The sequence below is a fragment of the Oncorhynchus mykiss genome, chromosome 8 (assembly GCF_013265735.2).
Source record: "Oncorhynchus mykiss isolate Arlee chromosome 8, USDA_OmykA_1.1, whole genome shotgun sequence".
NCBI classification, from domain to species: Eukaryota; Metazoa; Chordata; class Actinopteri; order Salmoniformes; family Salmonidae; genus Oncorhynchus; species Oncorhynchus mykiss.
Genome location: NC_048572.1, coordinates 11,914,211 through 11,932,530, shown reverse-complemented (window position 1 = coordinate 11,932,530; position 18,320 = coordinate 11,914,211). Strand labels below are relative to the sequence as shown.

At 42.0% G+C, this 18,320-nt stretch overlaps 1 protein-coding gene across 6 annotated transcripts in view; it reads right to left on the bottom strand.

Annotated features, from left to right (window-relative positions):
• The window catches only part of LOC110529374 (rho-associated protein kinase 2), a 64,983-nt gene extending 51,518 nt beyond the window's left edge, over positions 1-13,465 (bottom strand). For 2 of the 6 annotated variants that reach the window (XR_005052775.1, XR_005052776.1), the window contains exon 1: positions 12,706-13,464. Coding sequence is in view for 4 of the 6 variants with exons in the window: in XM_036984758.1 (XP_036840653.1) it covers positions 12,706-12,804 (99 nt within the window). In the remaining 2 variants the exon portion in view is untranslated. Of the gene's footprint in view, positions 1-12,705 lie in introns of all 6 variants that reach the window. The other 4 variants (XM_036984758.1, XM_036984757.1, XM_036984760.1 and 1 more) reach the window with 3 other exon arrangements.
• Positions 13,466-18,320: the final 4,855 nt, after the last annotated feature.

Here is an 18,320-nt window from a genome sequence, read left to right as displayed (position 1 = left end):
AGAATGAAGCAATGTATTGGGCTGGAGATGCATTCTAAGTCGTACGCTAGCATGGACACGTCGTACGCTAGCATGGACAAGTCGTACGCTAGCATGGACAAGTCGTACGCTAGCATGGACAAGTCGTACGCTAGCATGGACAAGTCGTACGCTAGCATGGACAAGTCGTACGCTAGCATGGACAATGGAACATAACCTCTGTCTTCTTTCTGATCTCCAGCAAACAACTCAATGATTTATACCATCAAATTAATGAATAAAAAGGCAAAGGTCAAAATGACTAGGCTAATGAAATCAATATCTCTTATTGCCCTTCATAGCAGCGTTCTCCCAAATGCAACACAGCTGGGAGAGAAGATGAGTCTGCTAATAGACAGAATAACAAACAAATGACACAATGACTAGTGGAGTTCGGCCTTTGAAGTAGGGGGTAACAGGGATGGCCTTCTGGGCATGGCATTTCAACAACCTCCCAGAGGGATGGCCATCTGGGCATTTCAACAACCTCCTAGAGGGATGGCCATCTGGGCATGGGCATTCAACATCTCCTTCCAAAACAAGTCACAGTGATATAAGGCAGACCTCCTGCCTGTCCTTTCCAGGTCCTGTCTACACTCCACCACAGCCGGCTGGTAGTATATAGAGTGAGGGTAGTTTATAAATACCACACCCACGGGGGATGTGTGGGTGGTGAGGGACTCCATGCTACTTAAGACCATGGGTTTAGTAGGAAGAAAAAGTTTTGAAACATTTCAAGTTATTACCTCCAGGAATGTGGAGGGAGGGTCAAGTGGAGTCAACTAGGGGGAAGGGAGGATGTTCTCACAGCATCAAATGTCCCCCCCTTAACTCTAGCCATGTGAGTGGCCAGGTCTAGGATGGCTCTCCCTGGCATGTGGAACAATTCCTAGCCTTTTGTGTGTGTGTGAGGGAGAGCTAAAGAGAGAGAGAGAGAGAGGGCTAAAGAGAGAGTGAGAGAGAGAGGGCTAAAGAGAGAGTGAGAGAGAGAGAGAGAGCCAGAGAGAGAGAGCTATAGAGAGAGAGAGCTAGAGAGAGAGAGAGAGAGCTAGAGAGAGAGAGAGCTAGAGAGAGAGAGAGAGAGCTAGAGAGAGAGAGAGAGAGAGAGTGAGTTATATATAGAGAGAGAGCTATATATAGAGAGCGAGCTAAAGAGCGAGAGTGAGAGAGAGCTAGAGAGAGAGAGCTAGAGAGAGAGAGCTAGAGAGAGAGAGAGCTAAAGAGCGAGAGAGCTAAAGAGCGAGAGAGAGAGCTAAAGATAGAGTGAGAGAAAGAAAAAGGGAGCGAGAGAGATGTCCCCCGGTGCAGGCCGGGTGTGTGGAAATAGACCCGGGGCTCAGAGGCTATAATGGTTTATTGAACAGTTCTCTGACTTGACCCAGCATTTCTAGGAGCTCAGGGTCCATTTAATTTTAGCAGCTGTGTGGGTCTGTGACGGAATACATTTTGTCATTGACTACATGTATTCTATTTGTAATAGTGACGAATCCTAAATCTACATCCAGAGTACTCATCAAATGGCTCAGACACACCAGTAGGACTGTCACACGGGTGGCTACTTAGCAACTCTGAACAGTTTCGGTAGCCAATCTCGTGTTCACACAGCAATGACCTTGAAGTCGTCAGCCACTCAGTTAAAATACTCCAAACCAGAAGGTGGCAGTAGTGTTTGACAATGCATGTCTGTCTGTTGCTTGGTGGTCGGAGAGCCTGTTCCTGGAGAGCTACCCTCCTGTAGGCTGTGATTCTCCTTTTTTACACACTCTGTTAATACAACAAAAACTAGACTACGGTACCTCCTCCAACGCGATAAACTAGACCCCATCATTCCCTCTCTACATGCAGAGGATGCTGACCAATCACAAATGGTTTCTCTCACTCTCTGCATGGCATGCTGTCCCATTACAAGTGTCCCCGCTAAGAGTGAGCAGTTAGATACTGGTGAGGAGAGAACAGCTATACCACAGAGTGCTTGTCAGAAACATGAGTGCTGCTGGTGCTAACAAGACCTTTGATATAGTGCCAAAGAAGGGTGCATCTTCAGTGGTATGGCCAGTGGCATGTATTCATGGATGCTAAAGTGAGCCAGGCTTCCCCAAAAAATGTACCAAAGAAAAAAACATACAAAATGATTTACCTTTTATCTCTCTGGGTTTCATAAATATCCCTCAAATCGCAAGACTGAATGTATCTCACCGGAGAAAGCATCCCATCGAACGAAAGAGCGCCCCTCTGTCTCAGTATGAGTAGCCCATCTATCTGATGCTGTCTGGTCAAAAAGAGTATGACATTGTTACCGCCCGTAGCGTGCCTAAACTGAGTGAACGCTGCTATGAACGGTCCTGGCACAAGGGAAGGGAAGCCAGTTTGGATTTGGCTTCACACAAATCACATCAGAAGACAAATGTCATTGAATCGTTGCGTTGTTGTCCTCCGGTGGCTAGCCATCTAGCTAAAATCATCTCTTTCCTAAACTAGTCATGGATGGAGATAGGGAGTTTGACTTGTGGTTTTACTTCATTCTCTGTACTGGCCAATGATTATAACAACAATTCTGATTCAAACATAAATTCATACATTGTGCCCCTGGCCTGAAAGGATGGAAGTTTAAAATGTAGCTAGATGTATTATTCCACATCATATTCGGCTTACTTTGATTGGACTAAATCATTTGTTATCTTTTAGTTGTTACTGTATTAGACTAAGCATAGTTGACTAGATGATGTTGAAGTTGAAATGGTGTTGGATAATGTAGTCAGTGCTTGTTTTCTTTATGACCTGTGGTAACTTAATAGTTGTTATGTGGTCCAAAAATGTCAGAGACATTAACTTGCTTGGCCATGCTGTAGGTCATGTAACTGTTTGTTGTAACATATGATTGAACTAACAGGTTATAGAGCAAACAACGCAATTATCACAACACATAGGTTGTAATATGTATTTTTTCCACCTGGCTTGGCTTCCCTGGTGATTTTACCCACACACTGTTACTGAGTATGGCAGTATTTTGGCTATAGGCAAAGCGACCAAATGCAGGTGTTGTGCAAAAAGTGCCTCGGAGTTGTGGCGACGACACTACAAATGTATTCAATCATTTGAATATAAAACATGCCACAGACACATGGAAATCAGAGGCTATACCTATAACGTGACCAAAGACATGTCTCCTATCTACACAGTCAGCAAAGACAGCTTCAAGAAGATGATAAACAAGCTGACAGGAGATACACGATTCCATCTTGCAGATATTTCTCCCAAGTCGCCATCCCAACACTATAACAAAATGAAGGGAGAAGTTGAAACGTTGCGTTGAATGAGTGGACCAGACTACAATGTTTTGGACACTGGCTGCACCTTGCAACTGGTAGGTTAAGGCACTTTGACTTATAATTCCATTATAATAATGATTGAACTTACTTCTACACAATCATAAGCTTCCTATTCCATCTGCAGCCTATGGCTGCCTGAATTAAAAATGAACTTAATTTAAGAAATCATATGCCTAATGATAAAATAAACTCAATGTTATGAATTAATTAATAAGTACTGTGCTTATAGCACACTATATTTTGATAATCATGTTAAACATTTGTCTGTTAATATGTAGGTGTAATAATGGTATCATATACAGCCTATAACAATGTTGGAAAGTATTTCACTCGGTTAGCTGTGGTATGTATTCAGAATATGATCTCATTTTAGAAGTGTCAGTTGTTTTAACCATGTCTGATGGAATTAACAAGTTTACACTCACGTGTTTAAAAACTGCAATTCATAAATTGCAATTTATGCCCCCCCCCCCCCCCCCAAATATCACAATTAGATATTTTGTCCAAATCCTGCAGCCCTACTAGTTACTGTAACTGCGCTAAAGTTGCTACTGTTGTAGAAAACCCTTGTTGATACTAGCCAGATGGCCACAGCTATATTCCAATACAGCAATTCCAAGATGGCGTCGTCCTCCCTTTAATTTTTGTATTTTTTTGTATACATTTCAATTTATTTTTCAATCTCTTTTATATTTTAAAATTAAATATACCTCCCGGTAACCCGCTATTTTGTTTTTAGACCTTATAGCCAAAACCTCCATCAGTTGCTAGCCATCAGAAGCTAAGCAGCTCATTTGCTACTAGCTATTTAGTCAATGTTAGCCACTGCTAGCGGCCTTTACCCTCTGCACAGGCACCAGACGTTTTTTAGCCTGGTTAACACCTGCCAGCCTCGGACTGTTTTCTCCACTACAACGCCGTATTCCTGCCGTAAACCCTGGACCATTACTCCTAATCATCAAAGCTAGCTAGCTGCCACCGAGTGACCCAGCCCCGAAGCTAGCCCTGAGCCAGGCGCATCTCCCAGCTAGCAAACTAAATTCCTACAACTACAATACCTCTTCCGCCATCTGGCCCGGTCCCTTTGTCGCCACGGCACCCCGCCGTACCACCACAACTGGTCCCGCAGACGTAATTCCATCCACTGTGCCCAGCGTCGGCGCAGATGCTTCTACTTACCCCCGGCCTGCTAACTTTAGACGCCGTGTCTCCCTCGTACTAGCGTAGCAACGACTACCCCGCAGCTTCCCTTTTTCCATCTATTGCTGTTCACTGGACCCTATGATCACTTGGCTACATAGCTGATGCCTGCTGGACTGTTCATATCACGGTACTCCACGTTGTTTATCTGTCGGCCCCGAACTCAGGCCTTGTGTGTAGTTAACCAATCCTCTGCCCATTTATCGCCATTTTACCTGTTGTTTTCTTAGCTGATTAGCTGCTTTTGTCTTACCCGTTGTTGTCTTAGCTAGCTCTCCCAATCAACACCTGTGATTTCTTTATGCCTCGCTTTATGTCTCTCTCTGTCACGCCCTGGTCTTAGTATTTTGTGTTTTCTTTATTATTTTGGTCAGGCCAGGGTGTGACATGGGTTATTTTATGTGATGTGTTTTGTCTTGGGGTTTTTGTAGGTCATGGGATTGTGGTTAGTGGGGTTGTCTAGAATAGTCTATGGCTGCCTGGAGTGGTTCTCAATCAGAGGCAGGTGTTTATCGTTGTCTCTGATTGGGAACCATATTTAGGCAGCCATATTCTTTGAGCGTTTCGTGGGTGATTGTTCCTGTGTTAGTGTTTGTTTGCACCAGATAAGGCTGTTTAGGTTTTCATGTTATGTTTATTGTTTTGTATTGTTCGTGTATCATCTTCATTAAAGATGTATCGAATTAACCACGCTGCATTTTGGTCCTCCTCTCCTTCACCGGAAGAAAACCGTAACACTCTCAAATGTCAATATGCCTTCTATACTGTTGTTTAGGATAGTTATCATTGTTTAAGTTCAGTAGAGCCCCTAGTCCCACTCTACATGCCTCAGATTCCTCCTTTGTTCCACCTCCCACACATGCGGTGACCTCACCCAGTATAACCAGCACGTCCAGAGATGCAACCTCTCTTATCATCACTCAGTGCCTGGGCTTACCTCCACTGTACCTGCACCCCACCATACCCCTGTCTGCATATTATGCCCTGAATCTATTCTACCACGCCCAGATATCTGCTCCTTTTATTCTCTGTCCCCAACGCACTAGACGACCAGTCTTGATAGTCTATAGCTGTATCCTCATCCTACTCCTCCTCTGTTCCTCAGGAGATGTGGGGGTTAACCCAGGCCCTGCGTGTCCCCAGGCACTCTCATTTGTTGACTTCTGTAAATGAAAATGTCTTGGTTTCATGCATGTTAACATCAGAAGCCTCCACCCTAAGTTTGTTTTACTCACTGCTTTAGCACACAGTCGAGGATGCCTGGTCATTCTTTAAAAGTAATTTCCTCACCATCTTATATAAGCATGCCCCTTTCAAAAAATGTAGAACTGAGAACAAATATAGCCCTTGGTTCACTCCAGACCTGACTTCCCTTGACCAGCACAAAAACATCCTGTGGCAGACTGCAATAGATCTCCCTCACTAGCTTTAAGAACCAGCTGTCAGAGCAGCTCACAGATCACTGCACCTGTTCATAGCCCATCTGTATACAGCCCACCTATCTACCTCATCCCCATACTGTATTTATTTTGCTCCTTTTGCACCACAGTATCTCTACTTGCACATCCATCTTTTGCACATCTACCATTCCAGTGTTTAATTGCCATATTGTAATTACTTCACCACCATGGCCTATTTATTGCCTTAACTCCCTTATTTGACCTTATTTGCACTCACTGTATATAGACTTTGTTTTCTTTTTTTCTACTGTATTATTGACTGTATGTTTTGTTCATTCCATGTGTAACCCTGTGTTGTTGTATGTGTCGAACTGCTATGCTTTATCTTGGCCAGGTCGCAGTTGCAAATGAGAACTTGTTCTCAACTAGCTTACCTGGTTAAATAAAGTAATAGCATCAGATAGACCCCGCGATATGCAACTGTTCAGGGAAGTCAGGAATCAATACACGCAGTCAGTCAGGAAGGCAAAGGCTAGCTTTTTCAAACTGAAATTTGCATCCTGTAGCTCTAACTCCAAAAAGTTTTGGGACACAGTAAAGTCCATGGACAACAAGAGCACCTCCTCCCAGCTGCCCACTGCACTGAGGCTAGGTAACACAGTCCCCACCGATAAATCCATGATAATCAAAGATTTCAATAAGCATTTCTCTATGGCTGGCCATGCTTTCCTCCTGGCTACCCCGGCCAACAGCTACGCACCCCCCGCAGCTACTTGCCCGAGCCCCCCTAGCTTCTCCTTCACCCAAATCCAGATAGCAGATGTTCTGAAAGAGCTGCAAAACCTGGACCCGTACAAATCAGCTGGGCTAGACAATCTGGACCCGCTCTTTCTAAAATTATCCGCCGCCATTGTTGCAACCCCTATTACCAGTCTGTTCAACCTCTCTTTCGTAACGTCCGAGATCCTAAAAGATTGGAAAGCTGCTGCGGTCATCCCCCTCTTCAAAAAGGGGTGACACTCTGAACCCAAACTGTAATACACCTATATCCAACCTGCCCTGCCTCTCTAAAGTCTTCAAAAGCCAAGTTAATAAACAGATCACTGACCATCTCGAATCCCACTGTACCTTCTCCGCTGAGCAATCCGGTTTTCGAGCTGGTCATGGGTGCACCTCAGCCACGCTCAAGGTACTAAACGATATCATAGCCGCCATCGATAAAAGACAGTACTGTGCAGCCGTCTTCATCGACCTGGCCAAGGCTTCTTTTTGTTTTTAATTTACTTTTCTGCTATTTTGCACACCAGTATCACTACTTGTACATCCTCTGCTCATCTATCACTCCAGAGTTAATCTGATACATTGTAATTACTTTGGCCTATTTATTGCCTTACCACCTCACACCATTTGCACACACACACACACACACACACGTACGTTACGGTCGTCGAAAAGGAGGAGACCAAGGCGCAGGTTTTCATCAAGGATCTCTCTGTACATTGCTCCGTTCATCTTTGCCTCGATACTGACTAGTCTCCCAGTCCCTGCCTCTGAAAAACATCCCCACAGCATGATGCTGCCACCACCATGCGTCACCGTAGGGATGATGCCAGGTTTCCTACAGATGTGATGCTTGGCATTTATGCCAAAGAGTTTAATCTTGGTTTCATCAGACCAGAGAATCTTGTTTCTCATTGTCTGAGAGTCCTTTAGGTGCCTTTTGGCAAACTCCAAGAGGGCTGTCATGTGCCTTTTACTGAGGAGTGGCTTCTGTCTGGCCACTCTACCATAAAAGCCTGATTGGTGGAGTGCTGCAGAGATGGTTGTCCTTCTGGAAAGTTCTCCTATCTCCACAGAGTAATTCTAGAGCTCTGTCAGAGTGATCGTCGGGTTCTTGGTCACCTCCCTAGCCAAGGCCCTTCTCCGCCGATTTCTCAGTTTGGCCAGCTCTAAGAAGACTCTTAGTGATTCCAAAATTCTTCCAATAAGAATGATGGAGGCCACTGTGTTCTTGGGGACCTTCAATGCAACAGAAATGCTTTGGTCCCCTTCCCCAGATATGTACCTCGACACAATCCGGTCTCTGAGCTCTACGGACAAATCCTTTCATCTCATAGCTTGGTTTTTGCTCTGACATGCACTGCCAACTGTGGGAACTTATATATATAGACACATGTATGCCTTTCCAAATCATGTCCAATCAATTGAATTTACCACAGGTGGACTGCACTCAAGTTGTAGAAACATCAAGGATGATCAATGGAAACAGGATGCACCTGAGCTCAATTCCCAGTCTCTTAGCAAAGGGTTTGAATACTTATGTAAATAAGGTTTTTATGTTTTTTGCTTTTAATGTTTTCGCTTTGTCATTATGGGGTATTGTGTGTAGACGGATGAGGAAATTGTTTTATTTAATGAATTTTAGAATAAGGCACGTATCAAAATGTGGAAAAAGTGAAGGGGTCTGAATACTTTTCCGAAGGCACTGTAACTAGCTAGCAAGATGGCCAACAATTTCACCTTCCATCATCGCATACATTTTTAGCTAGCAGGCTAACATTAGCTAAATGGTTAGCATGATTTACTAGCTAGCTAGCTGCTGTGCTAGCTAGGTAAAGTAAAATACACTGCATTTTTTATTTTACCTTTATTTAACTAGGCAAGTCCGTTAAGAACAAATTCTTACTTAGAATAACAGCCTAGGAACAATGGGTTAACTGCCTTGTTCATGGGCAGAATGCAGATTTTTACCTTGTCAGCTCTGGGATTCGATCTAGCAACCTTTCGGTTACTGGCCCAACGCTAGAACCCCTAGGCTACCTGCCGCCCCGCATTGACTCTCGGCAGCCAGCTACGGGCAGATGCTTCATGGAAATCCATTGCGATTTAATCATAATATTACTACAGTGGCCAGATAGCTAGCTTGGTAAAGCATTTAGTATTGTGTGCGCAATGTGCTGCACTTACCACCCCATTTGTTTCATATAAAGTCTGTGTGACTGCCTGTTAACAAGCTAGCGTTAGCTAGCTAACTAATAAGCTAGGGCACATTATCAAAGCTAACAAACAGAAAAATATTTGAGCAGAAAACTCCTTAGCTATATGTAAAAGATGTAAAGACTTGTTCTAGAAAAAATAAATGTATTATGCAGCTTTATAGTTTTATAATTCTGATGAAAAGGTGGGTGGTTTAGACCGGAAAAAGTGCCCTCTTCCTTTTTCTTGTCCCTCTTGTCAGCTCCCCCACGTGGAGGTTGAAGTGCTCTCTGATTGGCTCAAAGTCAGGTTGTCGGCCACTGCCGAGCATTGCGATTCTAAAAGTAGAAAGGTCAGGTTCGTCGGTACGCAGCAGGTACGTCTTTTGTTCTAGCAAGAGAAGGAAAGGTCTCTGTGGTAGTACCTATCGGCAGTCAGATTCTCTGTGCGTTTCATGCTTTAGGATTTGACCCTTAAAGTTTTATCGCTAGTTTTATCACATTTCCATCTCAAACCTCCTTCCAGGCCTGTCTGTACATTTTGACTGAATGTAAGATGAATATATAAAACAAATACAGGGACAAGCGGACTGGTAAACTTACTCAGGAGACACAGGTCTCATTGAAACGTGTATTCCTGCTTGTTTTCCTCACAAACGATGAGTGCCAGCGACTACACCAAAACAAGCGTAAACAAACAGGAAATAGTACTGTGTGGTCAGGGTGGGTTATCTCCATGCTCAATGCCAGGATGTGCTTTCAGCTTCCTGAGGTGTGGTGCTCTGCAGCGGGGGCCAGCATGACTCATTTTTAGGCCTTCTACAGAGACTTGTTCAGTAAGGCACAGGATAGCAAAACATTAGCAAAACATTTTGCGGTCTTATTGGACAAGTTCAGATAGCAGTACATCCCAGTTTCACTTTTCAACAAAACGTTGTCAGCCAACTAATGTAGACACTAGCCTGTTTTGGTATCATCCAGTGCCCTCATATCACTAAATTGAATCAGCTGATAGCCTACCACTCTTGTGATTTAAAGGGATAGTTTGAGATTTTGGCAGTCAGATGAACTCATGGATACAATGTATAGGTCTCTGCGTGCTGTTAGAAGGAAGTTGAAGGTAGTTTCTGGGGCGATTTCTAAATATCTTTTTAAAATCACAATCACAATCAGTTGGGTATCCTTAGTGATATGAGAGCACTGGATGAAACAAAAACAGGTTAGTGTTTAGGCTAGTTGGGTGAAAATGTTTTGATAAAGAATGAAACGGATGTACTGCTATCTGAACTTGTCCAATAAGAACAAAGATTTTAGTGTTGTGAAATGTTTTGCTATGCTGTACCTTACTGAACAGGACCCAGTTCTGTAGGGCTAAAAATTAGGCATGCTGGTCCCCAAACAATGACAAAGTCTAAGGGATCAGCAAGCATTGGCTTAATTGCCAAAATCCCAAACTATTCATTTAACTAAGTCAGGTGGATTGAGGGATATTTGATTAATTGATCACAAACATGTATTATCATTGTAAAAAAAACAATTTAGGAATGGTTGAATAAGAGAGGCTTAGCATAGCTGGAATAGCAACTAGCCGATAGTGTAAAATACAATGCCCATATTTGGATCCATGACAGTCCTAGATTACGATCTAGTGAGCGCACACTATTGGTCTATTGTGAGGGTTTCAATGGGCCTTCCTCTCACAGTGACTCATGACAACCCAAAATAACAACACAATTATTCCATTAAGCAGGTAATTTTGGATGTGTCGTCAATTTCACACAAGACCATTAGGTTGCGTCACTCTCAAATAGCCTAATGTGGTTTCTTCTCCATATCTCCATCATCAGCAGATACACAATGATTGAAACCTATAGTGGATACCTAGCATGCTATCACTTAGCACCTCATTGGTTCAGAGGGGTTGGGTTAAATGCGGAAGACACATTTCAGTTGAATACATTCAGTTGGACAACTGACTAGGTATCCCCCTTTCCCTTAAGCATGCTAGCTGTTACCATCAACTTCCAGTCATTGCTCTAATACTAGTTAGCAACTTCCTTCAAACTGCACACAGAAACATAAAAATTGTATCCAGGAGTTCATCTGACTGGGCAAGTAGATAAAATGGCTTCATTGCCAAAATCCTGACGTGTCCCTTTAAAAATGGAAGAAGATTTATAGGCATATCCATATCCAATAGCTTCCTCTGATATACTGTCTAGTAGCTTCCATTATTGTGTAGCTACTAAGGTCATAGTCTATATCATCATATGTGCTGGGTGTACCACAACAACCTGCCAATCCCTTTATTTGCAGTATGCTGATGTAGATAAAGTATGGGTTTGTTATCAATGTCTGTGGAGCACATGACACTTTTTCTTACAACCAAACACTCAAGAGTAGATTCTCTGGGGACTCTATGTAGAAGTGCTGATCTAGGATCAGGTCTTATTCATTGTGATTGAAAAGGCAAAACTGATCCTAAATCAGTCCTCCTACTCAGACACATACAGGCCCAGATTTGAGACAGTCGGACTATGGAGTTAGCTAGCTAATCGGTTTCTTCCTTAATTTCATAATGACCTAATATGCCTAACAATCTGCCTACACATAATCTGTTTATTCCAAACATGTTAAATCCGCTCATGGGAGTTATGGGGGAGGGATTGAAAGAGATTATAAGAGTGTGTAGGTCTACTGATTTGACTTGTTGAATCCAAAACTGAGGTGTAATCCTAAACCATTTCCTCAAGTTAAAGCATCACATCTGTGAACTGAAATAGACATGGAATGAGGGGAATGGATAGTGAGTACATGTTCATCTAGAAAAGCATGTTCATCCAGTCTAGACATTTTTCTGTGAATTATTTTAAAACGCTTCATTGGTTAGCAAATTAAGTGTGCCACCAAAAAATAAAAATGCCTGACTGTATTATAAGTAAATTATAGTCGAGATGTTATAGACACCTACTAAGCATGTTTTTTTTAATGATCCAAAACCCTGGAAATACCATAGATTCAGGGCATTAGGCCACTGCCTGAGGCTAAGGGGTGTGTGCTGAGGTTAAGTCAAATGAATGCACTGATAACACGCTAGAACAAAAACCTAGTGACTCCCCTATCCCCTGACATCAGCTAACAAAGAGCTGCATCCACACAAGGTTGCTTTCTGAGAGATCTACGGTCCATTCCTTGATAGGTCAAGTTCTAAAATGGCCGCCAGCCAGGTGGTCACAAGGGGCTTGTCCAAGCAGAGGAGGTTGCTAGCTGTCAGGGAGACAAACATGGGTGGTTGCTCACCTCTTGTACTTATTTAACACTTGAGCCTACTACAGGTTGACTTAGCAAATAGGCCAACTCTTGGAGCCAGATTTTCAGATCTGTGTCCCATACACCTGATGCAACGAAGTGCAATCTTCCCTCTAGTATGAGGGGAGAGCAAGATGATGGGAACCTTATTGCTTCAGGCTCTGTTCAATCTAAATCACTATAGTTGTATAGGATGATAGCAAAACATTTGTCCTTCCATGTGACGGTAGTGTACTGTACTGGACTAAATTATTGACATGTGCTTTACACACCCACAAGATGTTATAAGAGTGAATTAACTCTGGGGGCAAAATCCCTGAATAGCCAAGATAAAGAGGAAAAATTACTACCACCATCTAATAGATTAGATGGACGTTTGACTGATCAGCTACTCATAGATTGATGATATGCTACTGTAAATCCATGCTGCTCCTCTCTCTTGACAGTTATGTTGTCCTGTTGTTAAAAACTTACCAGTAAACTCTCCAAGTTTAACGCTGACTTCGGGTCTCTGATCAGCGATTCCAACTTTTTCAGCCGGGTGTCCAGCCTCTTCTCCGCTCCGGATGACATGATGGCAATTTAGTCAATCCAGGTCCGACAATGGCATGTGATGGTAACCTTAAATGTCACGACAACAATTTAGTCAATACATGCGGTGTCCCTTTAACACTGTAGGGCAGCGCTCGCTATTTTGCTGCTGGTTGGCTGAACGATAAACTGATAACGCCGCTGAACAAGCGTTGTTTTGACGGTATAAATTGGTTAATAATTTATTGCCAGTTTTCGCTGCATATTATTCGACATTAAAGAATTGCCGACAGAATATCCCACTTAAAACGGACTCATCCAGATCCCAGGTTAGGCGCGCTGTTCCAAATCGTGGTGTCTGTCTCAAACTCCTGAACTCCGCAAGCATGACTCGTGTATTTTGTCTCTGTAAATGTCAAGTTTCTTCATTGAAACGGGTTCACCGAGAACTTCTATTCGGTGTCTTCACCAGTCACATACATTCAGTCCTCTGAACAACCCAGAACATCGTTACCCACAAGCACTCAGTGAAACAGGAATTCCTCTCCTCTTATCTCATTGATCTCTTTTACAGTCACAGCCCGAGCTCGCCACAACTTCCAGTATTTTTGGAATGCTGATGTCGCCATGTAACTCGCCTGTGAGTCTTCTCTGACTAACCTATACATAGCCGATGACACAATTGCAGTGCAAGCTAATTATTATAGTCACTATCTTATTGGTGACTATAATAATAGTCTTTAGTAGCTATTGGCTTTAGACTACTGGATCAGCTCGTTCTCATAAAGACCGAGGTAAAGTTGGTTTTATATTCACACATTCGGACATTCAACAGACATTCGCCAAAAACCATTTACAAATTTAGAAATCAATAACTAATTCACCGTTTGTCATAGAATCATCAAACTAGATAGGATTGATTATATAAATGTACAGCATACTTTTCCAACATTTGTTTTGAATACAAATTTCAGTTTTGATTTGATAGAAATACATACAATCTATCAAATGCAATTTAAAGCTGTATAAATCAATAACTAATTCACCGTTTGTCACAGAAACATCAAACTAGGTATTATTTATTCTATGAATGTCTAGCATACTTTTACAACCTTTGTTTTGAATACAAATTCCAGTTTTGATTTGATAGAAATACATAACCTTTATGGACTTGGTATACAGTTGAAGTCGGGAAAATTACATACACTTAAGTTGGAGTCATTAAACTCGTTTTTCAACCCCTCCGCAAATTTCTTGTTAACAAATGATAGTTTTGGCAAGTCGGTTAGGACATCTACTTTGTGCACGACACAAGTAAGTTTTCCAACAATTGTTTACAGACATATTATTTCACTTCTAATTCACTGTATCACAATTCCAGTGGGTCAGAAGATTACATACACTTTTTTATTTTATTTATTTTATTTCACCTTTATTTAAAAAGGTAGGCTAGTTGAGAATAAGTTCTCATTTACAACTGCGACCTGGCCAAGATAAAGCAAAGCAGTGCAACACAAACAACAACACAGAGTTACACCTGGAATAAACAAACATGCAGTCAATAATACAATATAAAAAGTATATATACAGTGAGTGTAAATTAGGTAGGATAAGGGAGGTAAGACAATAAATAGGCCATGGTGGCAAAGTAATTAGAATATAGTAATTAAACACTGGAATGGTAGATGTGCAGAAGATGAATGTGCAAGTAGAGATACTGGGGTGCAAAGGAGCAAGATAAATAAATAAATACAGTATGGGGATGAGGTAGTTGGATGGGCTATATACAGACGGGCTATGTACAGGTGCAGTGATCTGTGAGCTGCTCTGACAGCTGGTGCTTAAAGCTAGTGAGGGAGATATGAGTCTCCAGCTTAAGTGAATTTTGCAGTTTGTTCCAGTCATGGGCAGTAGAGAACTGGAAGGAAAGGCGGCAAAAGGAAGAATTGGCTTTGGGGGTGACCAGTGACATACCTGCTGGAGCGCGTGCTACAGGTGGGTGCTGCTATGGTGACCAGGGAGCTGAGATAAGGCGGGGCTTTACCAAGCAGAGACTTGTAAATGGCCTGGAGCCAGTTGGTTTGGCGACGAGTATGAAGCAATCGCCAGCCAACAAGAGATTACAGGTTGCAGTGGTGGGTAGTATATGGGGCTTTGGTGACAAAACGGATGGCACTGTGATAGACTGCATCCAATTTGTTGAGTAGAGTGTTGGAGGCTATTTTGTAAATGACATCGCCGAAGTCGAGGATCGGTAGGATGGTCAGTTTTACGAGGATTTGTTTGGCAGCATTAGTGAAGGATGCTTTGTTGCAAAATAGGACTCCGATTCTAGATTTAATTTTGGATTGGAGATGCTTAATGTGAGTCTGGAAGGAGAGTATTGTATGGCGTTGAAGCTCGTTTGTTTACACAGTGTCCAAAGAAGGGCCAGATGTATACAGAATGGTATCGTCTGCGTAGAGATGGATCAGAGAATCACCAGCAGCTAGAGCGACATCATTAATATATACAGAGAAAAGAGTCGGCCCGAGATTTGAACCCTGTGGCACCCCCATAGAGACTGCCAGAGGTCCGGACAACATGCCCTCCGATTTGACACACTGAACTCTATCAGAGAGGTAGTTGGTGAACCAGGCGAGGCAGTCATTTGAGAAACTAAGGCAGTTGAGTCTGCCGATAAGAATGTGGTGATTGACATAGTCAAAAGCCTTGTCCAGGTCGATGAAGACGGCTGCACAGCAATGTCTCTTATCAATGGCGGTTATGATATCGTTTAGGACCTTGAGCGTGGCTGAGGTGCACCCATGACCAGCTCTGAAACCAGATTGCATAGCGAAGAAGGTACGGTGGGATTTGAAATGGTCGGTACTCTGTTTGTTAATTTGGTTTTCGAAGACCTTAGAAAGGCAGGGTAGGATAGATATAGGTCTGTAGCAGTTTGGGTCTAGAGTATCTCCCCCTTTGAAGAGGGGGATGACCACAGTCAACACTAAGTTGACTGTGCCTTTAAACAGCTTGGAAAATTCCATAAAATTATGTCATGGCTTTAGAAGATTCTGATAGGCTAATCGACATAATTTGAGCAAAGGACCTTGTGAAGATTCTGGAGGAAACAGGTATAAAAGTATGTATATCCACAGTAAAACGAGTCCTATATCGACATAACCTGAAAGGCTGCTCAGCAAGGAAGAAGCCACTGCTCCAAAACCGCCTTAAAAAAGCCAGACTACGGTTTGCAACTGCACATGGGTAAAATGATCATACTTTTTGGAGAAATGTCCTCTGGTCTGATGAAACAAAATATAACTGTTTGGCCATAATGACCATCGTTATGTTTGGAGGAAAAAGGGGGAGACTTGCAAGGAGAAGAACACCATCCCATCCGTGAAGCACAGGGGTGGCAGCATTATGATGTGAGGGTGCTTTGCTGCAGGAGGGACTGGTGCACTTCACTAAATAATTTTCCATCCTAATGATGCCATCTATGTGCATATATTTAAGAAACATCTCAAGACATCAGTCAGGAAGTTAAAGCTTGATCGCAAATGGATCTTCCAAATGGACAATGACCCCAAGCATACTTCCAAAGTTGTGGCAAAATGGCTTAAGGACAACAAAGTCAAGGTATTGGAGTGGCCATCACAAAGCCATGACCTCAATCCTATAGAAAATGTGTGGACAGAACTGAAAAAGCGTGTGTGAGCAAGGAGGCCTTCAAACCTGACTCAGTTACACCAGCTCTGTCAGGAGGAATGGGCCAAAATTCACCCAACTTATTGTGGGAAGCTTGTGGAAGGCTACCCGAAATGTTTTACCAAAGTTAAACAATTTAAAGGCAATGCTGCCAATTACTAATTGAGTGTATGTAAACTTCTGACCCACTGGGAATGTGATACAATTTGAAATAAATAATTCTCTCTACTATTATTCTGACATTTCACATTCTTAAAATAAAGTGGTGATCCTAACTGACCTAAGACAGGGCATTTTTACTAGGATTTAATGTCAGGAATTGTGTAAAACTGAGTTTAAATGTATTTGGCTAAGGTGTATGTAAACATCCGACTTCAACTGTATGTAAGAGCAATTTATTTTCGTGAATAGGATGGTGACCCTAATAAAGTGGCAACTGAGTGAAAATATCACAAACAACCCCTTTTTAGCAGTGTCTGTCTGTTATACATTTGATCAGTGGGTATAATGGTACATCTGATCCACAAGGTCCTCATAGGATCAATTAGCCTTTTAAAATGATAAACTTGAATTAGCTAACACAATGTGCCATTGGAACACAGGAGTGATGGTTGCTGATAATGGGCCTCTGTATGCCTATGTAGATATTCCCCCCAAAATCTGCCATTTCCAGCTACGAGTCATTTACAATATTAACATTGTCTAGTCTGTATTTCTGATCATTTTGATCTTATTTTCATGGACAAAAAAACGTGCTTTTCTTTGAATGGGAGTGTAGGTTATGGGTCACTCTTAGTTTTCCTTATCTCCACTGTGGAAGGTCCATGTTGATCCATCCACCTGTCTTTTTTGTTAGTCAGGCCTGACCCCTTCATCCCATAGTTTTTTCCTGTAATTTAATATGACTGAAGATGCAGAATCTTATGCCAGGTCCCTTCTAATAGGGTACAACAGACTGGTTTGAACTTTGACCACATGCACTCTAGACGGACTACATGCCCTCTATCAAATCAAAACTGGAATTTTTATACTATACTATGCTATGCTATACATTTATAGAATACATCATACCTAGTTTGATTCTTCTGTCATAATCTGTGAAAAGGTTATTGATTTGTACAGCTTTAAATTACATTTTATAGGTGTTATGTATTTCTATCTAATCAGAACTAGAATGTTTACTCAAATAAAATGTTGTAAAAGTTTATACCGCTTTTAATGGCATTCTATAGATTTTCTGTATTTTTATCAAATCAAAACTGGAATTTGTATTCAAAACAAAGGTTGTAAAAGTATGCTAGACATTTATGGAATAAATCATTCCAGATATTCTGTCATTCTGTCAAATGTGTTAAAGTATAAACTGGGTGAGGTCGAGCCCTGAATGCTGATTGGCTGACAGCCATGGTATATCAGACCGTATACCATGGGAATGACAAAGCATTTATTTTTACTGCTCTAATTACATTGGTAACCAGTTTTTAATAGCAATAAGGCACCTCAGGGGTTTGTGGTATATGGCCAACTCCGCTTTGTGTCGTGTTATGAACAGCCCTTAGCCATGGTATATTGGCCATATACCACATCCCGTTGTGCGTTATTACTTAATTGTAACAACTTCATTAACTGAGATAAAGACTTGCATCCCAAATTGAACCCTATTGTGGGCTCTGGTCAAAAGCAGTGCACTATATAGGGAATAAGGTGACATTTTGGAGAATATTATCTATCCCACATTCAGATGTTACGTTTCAGTGAATAGTTTTGACCTTGGTTGCTATACTTAGACCATTTTACATTGAAAAGTATATTTGTTCTGTAATACAAAGTAAACAATGACATCAGACATGAAAAACACATGA